Genomic DNA, 18,693 nt, shown 5'->3' on the forward strand with positions numbered 1-18,693 from the left:
TAGTTTCCCCAAATCTGCTGGTTTAACACAGGGATAGAGTAAAGACAAGGTTAGGGTTTTTACTTTCTGGACTGGGTTTTTCCACCTCTGCAAATGGGATATAATTCCGCATTTAGGACCAAACAAGCAGAACTCTGAGTCTCAGTTCTTGTTCTCGAAGAGAGAGATAAATAGGTGAGGTGGGGAAGACAGAGAGAGAGAAAAGAGAGATGGATGGAGAGAGAGACCAGAGTTAGACGGGAGACAGATCCAGCTGTTTGATGATTTCTACTGGAGACCAAGGTCGCTTCAGGTCACATAACAGCAACGCCCCTTGAGAAGAAGAACTGGCCAATAGGAGATCGAGTCGCCCCTGACTGACAGGACGCCCAGCAAATCAGATGTGACGTCTACTGGCTGAGGGGTTGAACTGAATGGCTGGCTGGCTGGCTTGAAAGAGTAAAGAAAGAGCCAACAGTCCAACATGTTTGACCATGAGGCTTTAGTTTCAAACCGTATGAGTACTTCGCCTGCTTCAGGTGTATGACGGCCCAGACACAGAGAAATTACTGACGGGAGTTAGCGCTGGACAATAAATCGATTTTATCAATGAATTTGAGTATCTAGTTTAGGACCATGATGTTTCAAAATAAAAATCGAAGGTTTTTGTTCCAACCAAGCAGTTACACACCTGATCCCACTAATGACCCAGTAGAGTCTTTGCTGAGGAACTGGATTAGGAGACACAGGTGTGTGACTGCTTGGTTGGAACAAAGACCTGCGCCCACACCGGCCCTTTCTGGATAAGACTGCCCAACCCTGCTCTACAGAGACCGGCAAATCTCTCTAAAGAGAAACCTGTCAATCACTCTAGAGAGAGACCTGTCAATCACTCTAGAGCAGGGGTGGGCAATCTTATCCATAAAGGGCCAGTGTGGGTGAAGGTTTTTGTTCCAACCAAGCAGTTACACACCTGATCCCACTAATGACCCAGTAGAGTCTTTGCTGAGGCACTTGATTAGGAGACACAGGTGTGTAATTGCTTGGTTGGAACAAAGACCTGCTCCCACACCAGCCCTTTCTGGATAAGACTGCCCACCCCTGCTCTACAGATAGACCTGTCAATCACTCTACAGAGAGCCTTGTCAATCACTCTAGAGAGAGACCTGTCAATCAATCCAGAGAGAGACTTGTCAATCACTCTAGACAGAGACCTGTCAATCAAGGCAACCATGTCCCCAAACATACTTTGGGGACATATATTTAAGCTTTGATACTGTTGAAATGGAACAGTAATTTTCAAAATCCCCACGTAAACACACCGTAGAAGAAGTGAAATGGGCTATTTACACATAAACCTCTTGTAGAAAAGACGTATTGACTTTGTATTTCTAGAGAGAAGTTGGTGTGGTCGCTGGAGTGTTTGGAGCCAGCATCTAGCAGCCGTTAGATGAACTGCATCTCAGCATACTTCCACATAGGCTTCATAGGTTAGCTGTGAGGTTTGACGCTAGCTCCAAACGTGTCATTAACAGCGGCAGAAGTCTGGGTTGCTGGGTTAAAGTTTTGGGGTGTGTTCGGCCATGTAAAAAGATTTGTGGACTTCAAAATACCAGCGTCAAATGTTTGAAAATGCATTTTTCCACTGAGAGCTGAGGACAGGTTGATTTGTATTAGTGAGTCCACACATGCAGATAGACACAAACACTTTATCTCACACACACACACACACACACACACACACACACACACACACACACAGACACACAGACAGACAGACAGCCTTCAGAGCAGAACTATCACATCTACCTATCATCAAGCTTTAGCACATTCCTACCTACTATCGATGGCAAAGAGTAGTGTGTGTGTGTGTGTGTGTGTGTGTGTGTGTGTGTGTGTGTGTGTGTGTGTGCGCGCGCCCTGTAGCTACAAGTGTGAGTGGGCTGCTTGGTCAGGTCCTGACAGGCTGAGAGAGAGATTTTGTAGGTCCTGTACACAGGAAAATCCCAGGTTCAAAAGTGTCACAACCCTCTATGTTGAAACACAGACAAACACACACATACACCACAGTAAACTATTCACACACACACACACACACACACACAGCTGAAGTGAGGTGACGGCCCTGCTATTACATGTAACCAGATATCCCACCAGTCACACCCAGGATCCTGTCGGTCGGTCTGTCTGTCTGTCTGTCTGTCTGTCTGTCTGTCTGTCTGTCTGTGTGTGTCTTTGTGTCTGTCTAGCTTTGTGTCTGTCTGTGTGTCCGTCTGTCTGTCTATCTGTGTCTGTTTGTGTCTGTCTGTGTCTGTGTGTCTCTCTGTGTGTCTGTCTATCTGTGTGTGTGGGACTGTCTGTCTGTCTGTCTGTCTTTGTGTCTGTCTATCTGTGTGTCTGTCTGTCTATCTGTGTGTGTGTCTGTCTGTGTGTCTATCTGTGTCTCTGTCTGTGTGTGTGTGTCTGTCTGTCTATCTTTGTGTCTGTGTCTGTGTGTCTGTCTGTGTGTCTGTCTGTGTGTCTGTCTGTGTGTGTGTGTGTGTGTGTGTGTGTGTGTGTGTGTGTGTGTGTGTGTGTGTCTGTCTATGTGTGTCTGTCTGTCTGTCTGTCTGTCTATACGTCTGTGTGTCTGTCTATGTGTGTCTATGTGTCTGTCTATCTTTGTGTCTGTGTGTCTGTCTATGTGTCTGTCTATCTGTGTGTGTGTGTGTGTCATATATACAGATATGTACGGTTACAGGTTGGTCGCAGCACCACATCATGTCATCAGAGTCTATCAGAGGTCATGTGACAGGTTAGCAATAGCAACAGAACCCAGCTTTAGTTGTACAAGTGGTAGAAATTGAGGAAGTGTAGTGGTATTAAGTGTAGTAGTATTAAGTGTAGTAGTATTGAGTGTAGTTGTATCAAGTGTAGTGGTATTGAGTGTGGTGGTATTGAGTGTAGTGGTATTGAGTGTAGTGGTATTAAGTGTAGTAGTATTGAGTGCAGTGGTATTGAGTGTAATGGTATTGAGTGTAGTGGTATTGAGTGTAGTGGTATTAAGTGTAGTGGTATTGAGTGTAGTTGTATCAAGTGTAGTGGTATTGAGTGTAGTGGTATTAAGTGTAGTGGTATTGAGTGTAGTTGTATCAAGTGTAGTGGTATTGAGTGTAATGGTATTGAGTGTAGTGGTATTGAGTGTAGTGGTATTGAGTGTAGTGGTATTGAGTGTAGTGGTATTAAGTGTAGTGGTATTGAGTGTAGTGGTATTAAGTGTAGTGGTATTGAGTGTAGTTGTATCAAGTGTAGTGGTATTGAGTGTAGTGGTATTAAGTGTAGTGGTATTGAGTTTAGTGTTATTAAGTGTAGTGGTATTGAGTGTAGTGGTATTAAGTGTAGTAGTATTGAGTGTAGTGGTATTGAGTGTAATGGTATTGAGTGTAGTGGTATTGAGTATAGTGGTATTAAGTGTAGTGGTATTGAGTGTAGTGGTATTAAGTGTAGTGGTATTAAGTGTAGTGGTATTAAGTGTAGTGGCATTAAGTGTAGTGGTATTAAGTGTAGTGGTATTGAGGGTAGTGGTATTAAGTGTAGTGGTATTAAGTGTAGTGGTATTGAGTGTAGTGGTATTAAGTGTAGTGGTATTGAGTGTAGTGGTATTAAGTGTAGTGGTATTGAGTGTAGTGGTATTAAGTGTAGTGGTATTAAGTGTAGTGGTATTGAGTGTAGTGGTATTGAGTGTAGTGGTATTAAGTGTAGTGGTATTAAGTGTAGTGGTATTGAGTGTAGTGGTATTGAGTGTAGTGGTATTAAGTGTAGTGGCATTGAGTGTAGTGGTATTAAGTGTAGTGGTATTGAGTGTAGTGGTATTAAGTGTAGTGGTATTAAGTGTAGTGGTATTGAGGGTAGTGGTATTAAGTGTAGTGGTATTGAGTGTAGTGGCATTGAGTGTAGTGGTATTAAGTGTAGTGGTATTGAGGGTAGTGGTATTAAGTGTAGTGGTATTGAGTGTAGTGGTATTAAGTGTAGTGGTATTGAGTGTAGTGGTATCAGTACTCATTTCACACTGGCCAGAAAAACCCACTAACATCGCCTTTGGTGGTGAATGTTACATTGACCAAAGGCGGGTGTTAGTGGGTTTTCTGGCCAGTGTGAAAACGCTGTAAGTCTGCAGATGCCCAGAGAATGCGGTCTGTGTGTCGGAGTAAGAGCTAATATGATCATGTGTGTCTGGGTTAGCAGCACTGAACGCTCGTGTTTCCCAGCCTGCCGACCGGAAGCCGGGGGAGGAGAAGGATGAGCAGAAGTAAGGAGCCGTTCCTCCGACTCATCTGGATTCACCATCATCACATTATGACTCACTGACAAGAAGCAGCCTCTCCGCCTCTGGATGAAGGAAGCATTCAAGTTAATGAAGGGCCTCATGCTAGCTTTTAGCGTGGCCCAACAGCAAGTTAACGTTAGCTCAGTGGGAGCTGCAGTCACTGTGACTTTTAAATGGGCCAATGGACTTGAACCTCGGGGGCATGTTGTCCCCCCCCCCTCTTCAGTAAGGACACATAATATTGAAATCTTTGCCAGTACCTGACAACCAATCACTCCCATGGATATTACAGCCGTTAACACGTGTTTGATAAGTTACTGGTCAATACAGATGAGCCGACTGTTATGAAAAGTGACAGATGTGAGCGAACGGCTCAAAGGCACTTCGGCAGGAGGACGGTCAGCTTTAAACAGGATCAATCGTAAAGCTTCTGAAACCCTGCTGCCAGCACTTTAATAATTATCTTTACTCAGTTGAAGCCACCTCGGGTCATTAACCTCTGCATGTATTCATGTTCATGTGTTTTCTCTCTGACAGGTCAGTAGAGTTCCACTAGCTACTGGGAGGAACTCTCGTCCACTTCCCCACCGCCGTGTTAACCCTTTCTCAGCTGCAGACCACATGCTGACATATACCGCTACACTTCCTTCTCACTGTCACAAGTTATCAGCTGTTCTTTCTCTGCTTTTAAAAGTGCCTTCGTCTTCCTGCGTCCGGATGTTAACCGTCCTGCCAGGACTCACCGCTACTGTGTGTAGACTCACCAGAGGTGGAAAACTCCGCTTCAGAAAGTCGAAGTACTAACCATGCATTTGCTCCACCCATGCACTAAACCAACTGATTCCAATTAGCACACCACTTCAGTCAGTTAGGAGAACTAATTAGTGAAATCACCTGGTTTAGTCCATGGGTGGAGCAAATACATGGTTAGTACTTCTACTTTCTGAAGCCGGGTTTTCCACCTCTGAGACTCACATGGTGCTCAGTAAACCTGGAGCATCCATCCATCCATCCATCCATCAATCAATCAGCAGATAAACTTGCATATAAAAACTGGTCAGCAGTTTTAGAAATAAGTATTCAATAATTTATTTTACTTCATGTGTCTAAAATGATCTAACGATTATCAACTGCCTTATCGATTAATCATGTTAGTGCTACTATACTATATACAATACTCTATACTAAATATACTATGCACAATACTCTATACTAAATATACTATGTACAATACGCTATACTAAATATACCATGCACAATACTCTATACTAAATATACTATGTAGAATACACTATACTAAATATACTATATACAATACTCTATACTAAATATACGATGTACAATGCTCTATACTAAATATACTATGTAGAATATGCTATACTAAATATACTATATACAATACTCTATACTAAACATACTATATACAATACTCTATACTAAATATACTATATACAATACTCTATACTAAATATACTATGTAGAATACAGCATGAAATTCACAACATTTAAACAACAGACAATAAACAATCCAACATATACAATACATACTATGTACAACCAGAGCAGCAGCGCAGAGGTCTGTGGTACTTGAGGTCACACAATAATAACCGTCATCATCATCATCATCATCATCATCATCATAAAGGTTGGTAGCAATAAGGGAATATTCATACATATCATAATGTTTCATATGTCGGTCATGCAGACTGCTGGGTTGGAATGAAACTGTCTTCTTACCAGGACTCTGTTCTCCACCTTGTCACCTCTCACCTCCAGCTGAACCCTCTGTTTGAGTGTGACCTTTATCCTCCGGCCCACCGCCTCCCGTACACTCTCTACAGGAAGAGGAAACACCCAGTTATTCAAACAACATGGCGGCATGGTCGTGGCGATTTGCCGGAGTTGTGCCGGTGTGAACACATCTCTGAGTCCACGCAGACGAACGGTAAACTTGTGGGTTGGGTGGTAGTATGTTAAACACCCCACATCACACCACATCACACGTGATAGCTCCACTTTCCTTTGACCACATATTCCTTCTTGTTTGACAACACTGCAGTAGCTAATGTACAAACAATGACAAACAGGAACACAATCTCACCCACCTGCAGCTCCACAAACCTGACATAAACAAGGAGCCATGATGACTATGTATAGTGTACTGCCTATATGCAGTAATAATATGTATAGTGTACTGCCTATATGCAGTAATATGTATAGTGTACTGCCTGTATGCAGTAATATGTATAGTGTCATGTCTGTATGTATAGTGTACCGTCTATATGTAGTAATATGTATATGATATGTATAGTGTCCTGTGTCTGTCTATATATATATATATATATATATATATATATATACACTACCGTTCAAAAGTTTGGGATCACCCAAACAATTTTGTGTTTTCCATGAAAAGTCACACTTACTCACCACCATATGTTGTGAAATGAATAGAAAATAGAGTCAAGACATTGACAAGGTTAGAAATAATGATTTGTATTTGAAATAAGATTTTTTTTACATCAAACTTTGCTTTCGTCAAAGAATCCTCCATTTGCAGCAATTACAGCATTGCAGACCTTTGGCATTCTAGCTGTTAATTTGTTGAGGTAATCTGGAGAAATTGCACCCCACGCTTCCAGAAGCAGCTCCCACAAGTTGGATTGGTTGGATGGGCACTTCTTTGAGCAGATTGAGTTTCTGGAGCATCACATTTGTGGGGTCAATTAAACGCTCAAAATGGCCAGAAAAAGAGAACTTTCATCTGAAACTCGACAGTCTATTCTTGTTCTTAGAAATGAAGGCTATTCCATGCGAGAAATTGCTAAGAAATTGAAGATTTCCTACACCGGTGTGTACTACTCCCTTCAGAGGACAGCACAAACAGGCTCTAACCAGAGTAGAAAAAGAAGTGGGAGGCCGCGTTGCACAACTGAGCAAGAAGATAAGTACATTAGAGTCTCTAGTTTGAGAAACAGACGCCTCACAGGTCCCCAACTGGCATCTTCATTAAATAGTACCTGTTAGAGCCTGTTTGTGCTGTCCTCTGAAGGGAGTAGTACACACCGGTGTAGGAAATCTTCAATTTCTTAGCAATTTCTCGCATGGAATAGCCTTCATTTCTAAGAACAAGAATAGACTGTCGAGTTTCAGATGAAAGTTCTCTTTTTCGGGCCATTTTGAGCGTTTAATTGACCCCACAAATGTGATGCTCCAGAAACTCAATCTGCTCAAAGAAGTGCCCATCCAACCAATCCAACTTGTGGGAGCTGCTTCTGGAAGCGTGGGGTGCAATTTCTCCAGATTACCTCAACAAATTAACAGCTAGAATGCCAAAGGTCTGCAATGCTGTAATTGCTGCAAATGGAGGATTCTTTGACGAAAGCAAAGTTTGATGTAAAAAAAATCTTATTTCAAATACAAATCATTATTTCTAACCTTGTCAATGTCTTGACTCTATTTTCTATTCATTTCACAACATATGGTGGTGAATAAGTGTGACTTTTCATGGAAAACACGAAATTGTTTGGGTGATCCCAAACTTTTGAACGGTAGTGTATATATATATATATATATATATATATATATATATATATATATATATATATATATATATATATATATATCAGACAGATAGATAGATATAGATAGTCTACTGTCCATGGCAGTTTGCCTTGTTGTGTTACAGTAGATGAGCTGCTCTTGTTAATAAATGGACTTATAACTTCAGATAATTCTCTGTTGTGTCTGTGCAGTTTTCGTATGCTGGCTGCGTTTTATTGTGATAGAGCTTCTGGGGAAGGAGGGTTTCCTGCTGACATGAGCAGGAATCTCCTCTGTGGAACAAACTGAATTCTTAATGCTTTTTTCAGTTCCCCACTTGGCAAGCGACGAAGCTCCAATGGGAAAAACAGAGAGAATGGGAGGGTGGAGGGAGGCATTATAAAGGGGAGTGACAAAGAATGAAACCTAAAATTTGGAAGAAAAGAGGAGGTAAGAACAAGAGAGAGAGAGAGAGAGAGAGAGAGAGAGAGAGAGAGAGAGAGAGAGAGAGAGAGAGAGAGAGAGAGAGAGAATGACAATGAAGCGATTTGAGGTCGAACAGAGAGCAAGGGATAAAGGAGAGAAATAGAGTGAGAGTAAGACAGGAGGACAAAGAGAGTGAGACAGAAGGGGCCTGTACTGATGACATCATAGCCGTCTCTCTCTCCGTGATGAGGTCATATGACAGCTGATCAGAACCACACGGTGGTGGTTCTGACTGACTGAGTGCCAGTATTCTGCAAATCATGAAAACACCAACAACAATCCCTCCTTCCGATTTAAAGATCCGGTCCGGTGAAAATCCAGTCTTCCAATCCCACTGTATTTTTTAACAGAGGGTTTGTTAACGTAAAGCCACATAACTGCCTCACAACTGCTGCTGAAGTGAACATGTCACTAAAGCCCCTTGAGAAACTCTCCTCCAGGGTGTCAACATAATTAAACTATTTCATAAAGCCAATCAGCTTCTGGTAATAAATGACATCATCTAATACTCTGATTTGATTGGATGGTCAATGAATTGTCATCATCAGTCTGTCAGTTGGTCTGTTTTTGAATAGCTGCCTAGCGACATCATGCTAGTTAGCGAGCTAGCTAGCTATCAATAAGGAGCTGCTGATTAAACCTGCTGAGAATTGTCTGTGTTCAGCGAGGCGGCGCTAACAGTTATAACAAATCATTTGGATCATTTGCATGAGTGTCTGTTAAGTCTGTCCATAACTGTGCCGATTCCCAACTCTGTACAGACCCCCCCCCCCATACACACAACTATACGCCGATCAACCAAAACATTAAACCCACTGACAGGTAAGTGAATAACATTGACTATCTCGTTACAATGGCACCTGTCAAGGGGAGGGATATATTAGTCAGTAGTGAACAGTCAGTTGTTGAAGTTGATGTTTTGGAAGCAGGAAAAATGGGCAAGTGTAAGGATCTGAATGACTTTAACAAGGACAGAATTGTGATGGCTAGATGACTGGGTCAGAGCATCTCCAAAACGGCAGGTCTTGTGGGGTGTTCCCAGTATGCAGTGGTCAGTACCTACCAAAAGTGGCCCAAGGAAGGACAACCGGTGAACCAGCGACAGGGTCATGGACGCCCAATGCTCACTGATGCATGTGGGGAGTGAAGGCTAGCCCGTCTGATCCGATCCCACAGAAGAGCTACTGTAGCTCAAATACTGAATGATTGACAGGTGTCGGAACACAGTGCATCACAGCTTGCTGTGAATGGGGCTGTGTAGCTGCAGACCTGTCAGAGTGCCCATGATGACCCCTGTCCACCACCAAAAGCACCTACAATGGGTATGTGAGCGTCAGAACTGGACCATGGAGGAATAGTAGAAGGTGGCCTAGTCTGATGAATCATGTTTTCTTTTACAAGAAGGCAAGCCGGCGGAGGCAGTGTGATGCTCTGGGCAACGTTCTGCTGGGAAACCCTGGGTCCTGGCATTCATGTGGATGTTACTTTGACACGTACCACCTTCCTCAACATCGTTACTGACCAAGTGCACCCTTCAGGGCAACAGTATTCCCTGATGGCAGCGGCCTCTTTCAGCAGGATAATGCTCCCTGCCGCACTGCAAAAATGTTCAGGAATGGTTTGAGGAACATGACCAAGAGTCCAAGGTGTTGCCTTGGTCTCCGAATCCCCCAGATCTCAAGGTGATCAAGTATCTGTGGGATGTGCTGGAAAAACAAGTCTGATCCATGGAGGCCCCACCTCGCAACTTGCAGGACTTAAAGGATCTGCTGCTAACGTCTTGGTGCCAGACATATTACATATACATACACACACACACGTATATATATATATATATATATATATATATATATATATATATATATATATATATACACGTGTGTGTGTGTGTATATATAGATACACACATAAACACACAGGCTCTGACCTCCCAATATGAAATCCAGATAAACGGTTCTCAGTATTTTCAACAGTTTCTAATGTTCAGGTCTGTCACAGACTGGAAACGTTTGTGGGAAACAAAAGTTTTTCACATCATCAGTCAGCCAGACAGTCTGCTGGGATATGGTCTGACAAAAAGACCAAAACATCCTAGAACAGAACAGAACAGAACTGAACTAGAACAGAATTGAATAGACGGTGAGAAAGGTGATGTAAGAACCATTATGCCATAATGGCGCTCGTTATAATTTGCTGTTTTAAAGAGAAAATGTATTTATGGATTCAGAACTTTTGCATTTACCAGAAACGACCCTTTCTTTAACAGAACGCCAGATTAGACTGGAAGCCCTGCAACCTTCAATACTTTAAAATGTTTGGTAGCGTTTGATTCCCTGATTATCTGATCACTTGTACTGTAAACTGCAAGTTTATAGTCTACAATCCTGCACATTGAGGGCATTAAATTCTTCTTTTTTTTTAATCCCCTTCTTCTCCCCAATTGTACTTGGCCAATCACCCCACTCTTCCGAAGTACATCTGTCACCATCTTACAATGCTGTGATCACAAACATTCTCAAATCCTCTGTGAATAGTACACATGGCCACTGCAACTCTAGTTAATGGTCATGGCAAGTTGCATATGAAAGTGACTGTTGTTTTCAGTCATTGTGCCACTGTATTGTTTATAAGGGTGGGGACACCTGCAATCAGTTGAGAGTGAAGAGGTCACCTACATGAGTGATAACAGTGCATCCAAAAAAACATCAGTGAGTCCTCAGGACTCCGGAATTAGCTTTTCTTTAGCTTTATTTGTCTTTGGCAGCTTCAAAAAACAAAATGAGAGAGAGTGAACAGAAACACCCATCTTCTTCTTCTTCTTCATATAGACTACCTGGACAGGTAAACTACCTGAAGCCTAGAGCTCCCTCTAGGCAAGTAATACTATCAAGTCTCGGGATAGTACATCCCCCCTTCTCAGGTCTTCAACCAACACTTAACATCTTGACCCCAGAGGTTAGGGCCTGCAGTAGTCAGGTTGGCGTCTTTCTCTGGTAGAGCACCTCAGGGGTGGTGTTTCCTGCAATACAGGTGGAGACTCACTCTCCAGCTTAGGTGGGCCACTCTCAGAGTCATCCACAGGGGTTGTTGGAGAGTCAGGCACAGACCTCAGGGAATTGCACTTGATCTGGCTCCACATGGGGATGGAAAACCTACATCCTTGGGTGTACTGAGATCTATTTCAGAAATCTCGCTGAGCTCCCGCCTCCTGATCTAATCAACATGTCTCCTCAGAATCTGTCCATTCCAAATGAGAACTGTGTATCAAAACCGGAAGTTGTTTACCTATCGTGGTATGAGTGTTCACTGAAATACAAGCATGCTTTATTTGCTGCAAATGCAGTGTATCTCTTATTAACAAACATAACCCCAGATTTCTCTTTAACACTGTATCTAAATTTATTAAAAAGCAGCCATCTATTAGCTGCTCACCATTCATGGCCCATGCATGAGTTTCTAGACTTTTTCTGCAATAAGGTTGATGAGATCATCAACAAAATTAGTTCTTCAACTCCAGCCACTCCTGCAGATCCTGTCTTACCAGATTCATATCTACACAACGAGTCACTGATAGTCCCTGTTATTACAGCTTTTGAGACTATCTCTCTTCATACGTTGCCTAAGCTCGTGTCACCTTCTAAACAAACTACCGACCTACTTAACCCCTTACCAGCAAAACTTTTTAAAGACCTCTGGCCTTTCCTGGGAACTACAATGCTAGACATTGTGAATTTATCACCTATGACAGGCACTGTTCCCAGCAGTTTAAAGACAGCTGTGGTTAAACCTCTACTTAAAAAAACCACACCTTGATCCAGGGTCATTTAATAACTATCAACCAGTCTCTGACTCCTATGCCATATGGTGAAGCATTGCAGGGTAATATTAGAACCTTATCTCCAGAGTAGTGCACTAAAACATCTGCTGACTTCAATAAGTCTTTGGACTTCCTGAAGGCTTTGGCTTGACGGTCACTCCATCTCCAGACTACATCCTTCCTCAACAGGTAATGTAAGGGGGCCAGCAATGTGGAGAGGTTGGGAAGGAAGCAATTGTAATACTTCAACAAGCCCAAGTAAGCCTTAAGCTCTGTTGTCACATTAGTTGGCGCTGGAGCATCAACAACAGCTTTTACCTTGGCTTCCACAGTGTGCACTCCCTTAGCATCCACTCTATGTCCTAAGTACTGAACCTCATCAGCAAGCAATGTGCATTTGCTTCTCTTTAGTCTGAGACCAGCATCTTCCAGCCTGGTCAACACCTCATCCGGGTTCCTGAGGTGCATCTCTCTGGTTGCCCCGGTAACCAGGATATCATCCAGATAAACAGCGACTTGGGGTATCCCCTGGAGAACCCCCTCCATGGTTGTCTGGAAGATTGCAGGGGCTGAGGATACTCCAAATGGAAGCCTGTTGTTTGAGAACTTCCTCTGTGTGTTCACAGTAAGATACATCTTAGACTGTTCATCCATTTGTATTTGCTGATATGCATGACTCATGTCAAGTTTGGTGAACTGCTGGCCTCCGGCTAACACGGCCATCAAATCCTCGACTTTGGGTATGGGGTATTGTTCCAAGGTGGAGAGTCTATTTACAGTTAACTTATAATCTCCACATAGTCTACAGTCACCATCAGGTCTACAGTCACCATCAGGACCTGTCCAGTCAGAGTATTTAACTGGAGTGATAATGTCCTCTTTTATCAACCTGTCAAACTCAGCCTCAACTTTAGGCCTCATCGCATACGGAACAGATCTTGGCCTATAGAGGCGGGGAGTAGCATAAGCAGGGACATGGATAGTTGCTTTAAAACCTTTTAAGGTTCCCAGCTCTTCTTTAACTACTCCCTCATGCTTTGAGAGCACATGCTGCAGGGTCAGTTACTGTGGGTGGTCTGTAACGTGCTTTATTTCTGTCCAGTCTAGTTTAACATGCTTCAACCACCATCTTCCCAATAAGTTTGGACCTGAGCCTTTAACCACTATTATGGGCAGTGTCTTTTCCTGCTGGTGGTGTTTTACTCTCATATAAGTCTTCCCCAGCACAGGTATTTTTCTCTTGCATATGTTCTCAAATCAAGGTGGATTTTTTTTTTCCATTTTAGGAGCATTTTCAACTTTTTCTTTTAAAGTACTTTCATTTATTATATGGTGAAACAGCATCCAGTATCAATCTCAAATGTCACTAGTTACCTCATTTACACCCATGCACACTTTATAGGGTGACTCTCACTTTATAGGGTGACTTCTCGTCATCATCTTCACCTCGGACACTGTATAATGAAAATGCTTGTTCTTCATCAGAGGGATCACTTCCCTCGGCCATTCTGTGAGAACGAGTGTGCACCATGCTCCTGTGTGAAGCATCTCTCTCGGGGTCTTCTATCGGTCATCTTTTCAGCATTTGCCCTTTCTTATTTCGACATGCTCTGGCTGTGTCCAGTCATTCCACACGCATGACATTTTTCCTTTTTGAAACGACAGTCAGTGGGTGCATGCTTTCCTTTGCAGCGGTAACAGTCTTTATGACCATCACCAGCACTTGTACAGCTCTCGTTTGTCCAGTGCCCGCTGACCCACTGCTCCTCACTGCATTACATGACATAGCTCCTGCTTTTGTCTGTAAGTCCTGAACATTTTTGTTTGCCGACTGCATGGCTCGGGCTAAAGACAGGGCACTATCAAATGTGAGATTAGTCTCAGACAATAATCTGCTCTGGATCTGGTCATCATTTCAGGAACCAGGAACACTTTATTTGTCATATCATTTCCCCCAGCCCACAGCAGTGCAACACAAAGACAAAAACACATATCCAAAAACTACAGGAACTTCAAGAACACACATACTAACACATATATCTAAACAAATACATATATCCAAACTAAAAAAAAAAATTAAAAAAATAAAAAATCACTGTCCACGGGAACAGACGCCAGCCAGGATGACTGTCAGAACTGCCAGTCTGCATGGGCTAGCAGTTAGCTTAGCCTGCCCCGCTTCCATATCCGCCCGTCAGACCGCCCTCGGTGCTTCCTCCTCGAGTGCAGCTCCAGGCAGGGGCCGTGGTCCTTGGTCCCATTGGACGCAGTAGACCAGGCTCCCCCAGTGATTCAACAGTAGCTCTCCCAGTCAGACACCCCCAACACACCTCCCCACACTCCACATGGTGATACCAAAAACACCACAGTCAACGCCAGGCAAGGCCGCCGCCACACCGCCCTCAGTGTTATCAGAACTGCTGGTCTGCATGGGCTAGCAGTTAGCTTAGCCTGCCCTGCTTCCGCATCCCGCCAGACCGCCCTCGGTGTTACCTCCTCGGTTGCGGCTCCAAGCAAGGCTGTGGTTCCTGGGCCCACAAGACACAGCAGACCAAGCTCTCCCAGCTGATCCAGCGCCACCTCTCTTAGCCATCAAAGACAAAACTTAAACGCAGACGTGGACATAGACACTGCATTGACGGTACCGGGTGAGGCCGCCGCAAACGTGAATTCGCGCCGCCATCTTCCCACATCGGAAGCGGATATATTCCACATACCAGCCTGTCTCATAACATTTGAGACAGTATCTCTCCATAATTACAATCTTGTGCTAGTTTCTTTAATACAGCAACATAGTCAGCAACAGATTCAGTCGGCTTATTTATACATGAGCCAAACTTGAATCTCTGGACAACTTAACTTGGTTTGGGGTTAAAGTGGCTTTTTTAATAAAGTTACCAACTGTGCAAAGGTCTTATCTCCAGGCTTTGTTAGACTAAGGAGATTTCTCATCACACTGTAGGTTTGTGCACCCACCACACTGAGTAATATGGATTTCTTCATCATCAGTGTCATTTGCAGTAAAGAAATGTTCCATTGTTTCAGAGTATTCCTCCCATGTTTGCAGTCAAATGGCGGCAGCGTTCCAACTGTTGCCATCTCACCTTCATGTGTCTTCCCCCCTTCACCAAGTCGTCTGTCCTGCTGGAGTCTCCAACAATCAAACAATCAATCACTCAATCAGTGCAGATTGGCCAGGTTGCTGATTATCTCTACATTATCCTTGTCGTCAATATAACAGTGTACTCCACCCCACCCACCAAAAAAAACAAACACCAGTGAGGATTTAGGACTCCAGAGGTAGCTTTTCTTTAGCTTTACTTGTCTGTGGCAGCTTAAACAAACAAAATGAGAGAGAACAGACAACAGACACACCCATCTTCTTCTTCTTTATACAGATTACCTGGAGAGGTCAAACGCCTGGAGCCTAGATCTCCCTCTAGGTAAGTAGTACTATCAAGTCTCAGGATAGCACAAGTGATGAAACGTTTCCGTCAATAAACATTGTGTCCAGATGAACCGATTCCCCTTTCTGTGATGTCCCATACATATGTCTCACCAATATGATGGCAAGTTAATCATATGTCGATGGCGATGACAGGCGTTGATGGGAAGACAGGTGGCGCTATAGCCTGCATAGAAATGTCCAGGTGGTCTTTTTCTGTTTCACTGTGACCATTGCTACCAGTCTGTTTTCAGTGGATACAGTTCATATCTCAGTTCACATGCATTTATATAAGGGAGCAGATGTACAACAACTAGGTGTGAGCTGAGGCGACAATGTGGTGGTCACATTTTACAGAGAAGCTTTAAGGATGGACCTGTTGTCTGGGTAGCATAGCGGTCCGGGTAGGGTAGCGGTGTATTCCGTTGCCTACCAACACGAGGTTCGCCGGTTCGAGTCCCCATGTTACTTCCAGCTTGGTTGGACGTCCCTACAGACACAATTGGCTGTGTCTGTGGGTAGGAAGCTGGATGTGGGTACATGTCCTGGTTGCTGCACTAGCACCTCCTCTGGTCGGTCGGGGTGCCTGTTCGGGGGGGGGGGGGGTAGCGTGGCGCTATGCCCCCTGGTGAAACTCCTCACTGTCAGGTGAAAAGAAGCGGCTGGTGACTCCACATGTATCAGAGGAGGCATGTGGTCGTCTGCAGCCCTCCTTGGATCGACAGAGGGGGTGGAGCAGCTACTGGGGTGGCTTGGAAAATAGGGTAACTGGCCAAATAAAATTGGGGAGAAAAGGGGGGGTGGACCTGTTATAGAACACATGTCAGAACTCAGATGTGTGAGAGTGTTCTGTTCAGATGAATGTGACGCGTTTTCTCCATTTCAGTGGAAGCATGTTGTGTTGGTCTCCTTCAGTGAAAGCAGATAGGTGGAAACAGGGCTTGGTGATGAAGCAGGACAGGTAGGAACACAGCAGTGTTTCATACACACTTGCAGTAGAAGAAGAGATCAAACACACTGCTGCACACTAACACACTGAAATGAAACCAAACACATCACTAACGGCGGTCATGACCATGGAAGTGACTGGTTATCACATGTTGGCCAAAATATACTATCTTACATCATTAATTTGAATGCTGCCTTCCAGCACAGCCAGCTCACTCCCCCACCTCCTCCCCCGCCTCCTCCCCCAGACATCAAACTGCGATAGTCATGCAGGTTTATCTTAACAAACATCCAAATATGCATTCATTCAGTCATTCGTTGACATTTGGAGTAAGTGTTGAGTGTTTGGTGCATCCTGCCTGCCTGTATAGTCTGTGCTGTGTGTCTAACAGACATCTACTGACTTCAGATGTGATTGTGGTGACTTTGTTCTGGGACCAGAACGGGAGAGCTGACGGGTTGTGACGTCACAACATGGTCACCGGAGGGTTCTCTCCATGGAAGAGGCATTAACTCGGAAAAGAATGAAAGCCAAGTTACCATTAAAGAGTCTCTTGTCTGCCGTTTGTTTCTCTCTCGGTCAGGTCTTCCAACAGGATTAATAATTACAATTGACTGCACATGAATAAACAGACCGGACGGAGGAGCCATGTGCCATGGATTACCAGGAGTGTGCAGGTTTACTTTCCAACCAGCCAGAAACCAGCTGACCAACACACATTCAACCGAAGGGGACGGACTGATCTGTAAAGTCAGACGGTGTCCTGGCTGGCTGCAGTAAACTGTTGGCGTTCCAGAAAACATGGCTGCCCATTTTTATCATGGGTGTGGGATTCAAATCCACAACCCGTGTCAAGCTCTGTCCAAAGGAGCCAGAAGGTCTACTTCCTCTGACAGATGTGACGATTTACAGATCACATGTCAGCAGCTCAGAGAGGCTCCAGAACCTGTCTCACAACCAGAGAGCCTGTCTGTCTGTCTCTCTCTGTCTGTCTGTCTATTAGTCTCTCTGTCTATCTGTCTGTTAGTCTCTCTGTCTGTCTGTCTGTTAGTCTCTCTGTCTATCTGTCTGTTAGTCTCTCTGTCTGTCTGTTAGTCTCTCTGTCTGTCTGTCTGTTAGTCTCTCTGTCTGTCTGTTAGTCTCTGTCTGTCTGTCTGTTAGTCTCTCTGTCTGTCTGTCTGTCTGTCTGTCTGTTAGTCTCTCTGTCTATCTGTCTGTTAGTCTCTCTCTCTGTCTGTCTGTCTGTCTGTCTGTCTATCTGTCTGTTGGTCTCTGTGTCTGTCTGTCTGTTAGTCTCTCTGTCTATCTGTCTGTTAGTCTCTCTGTCTGTCTGTCTGTTAGTCTCTCTGTCTGTCTGTCTGTCTTTCTGTTTGTCTGTCTGTCTATCTCCCTGTGTCTTTCTGTCTGTCTGTCTGTGTCTATCTGTCTGTCTGTGTGTGTCTTTCTGTCTGTCTGCTTGTCTGTGTCTGTCTGTGTTTGTGTCTCTCTGCCCGCCTGTCTGTCTGCGTATCTCTCTCTGTGCGTGTGCGCGCGCGCACGTGCGCGTGCGTGTCTTCCCTACAGAGCTCAGGTAACCTGCGCCTCAGGCCACCACAAACGCTTCTCCGAAGTTACGGCTGCAGATAATAAGGAAGGCAGAAAGGTGCCGCTAATTAGCAGAACTACCGTTCAGATATGAGGCGAGTTTCATCATCCCTTTCTAACCTGTCCGCTCTCACGTATCGCATCCTAATGTACCAAGCGTGCGCTATAACGATTGATTGATTGGATTGATTGATTGATTGGTGAATGAAGTCTTTAAAAAAAGATTGGCACTTATAAATCAAATAAGAGTAAAACTTCTACATTAGTCCACAACACAAAACACGTAAAAAGACAACATGCAGATCATGCGGTGAACTTACCGAGCAGTTCTTTGGGAATGTCCTGTTTATCCTCCGACATTGTTGCTTCCCGAACTTTGAGGACCAGCTTGAAAAAAAACCACACACACAGAAAAGTGAAGTCCGTCAGAGAGACGTAGGAAAGGTGTAGTCCAGTCTTCTGACTACCTGCCTGCTCCGGCCGGTCTTCCTCCGTCCATTCCGCCGCACGGTACTCACGCTAAGAAGCGTAAAAAACAACGCAACCCGGAGAAAATCAGACAACCCGGAGAAAAACTCGGCGAA

General features: G+C 44.1%; 1 protein-coding gene across 1 annotated transcript in view; it reads right to left on the reverse strand.

Annotated features, from left to right (window-relative positions):
* The window catches only part of LOC130128497 (F-actin-uncapping protein LRRC16A-like), a 67,875-nt gene extending 61,639 nt beyond the window's left edge, over positions 1–6,236 (reverse strand). Inside the window, exon 1 of the mRNA XM_056298097.1 lies at positions 6,023–6,236. Within this exon, the coding sequence (XP_056154072.1) occupies positions 6,023–6,166 (144 nt within the window). The 5' untranslated portion in view covers positions 6,167–6,236. The remainder of the gene's footprint in view (positions 1–6,022) is intronic.
* Positions 6,237–18,693: the final 12,457 nt, after the last annotated feature.

The sequence above is a fragment of the Lampris incognitus genome, chromosome 18 (genome assembly GCF_029633865.1).
Source record: "Lampris incognitus isolate fLamInc1 chromosome 18, fLamInc1.hap2, whole genome shotgun sequence".
NCBI lineage: Eukaryota > Metazoa > Chordata > Actinopteri > Lampriformes > Lampridae > Lampris > Lampris incognitus.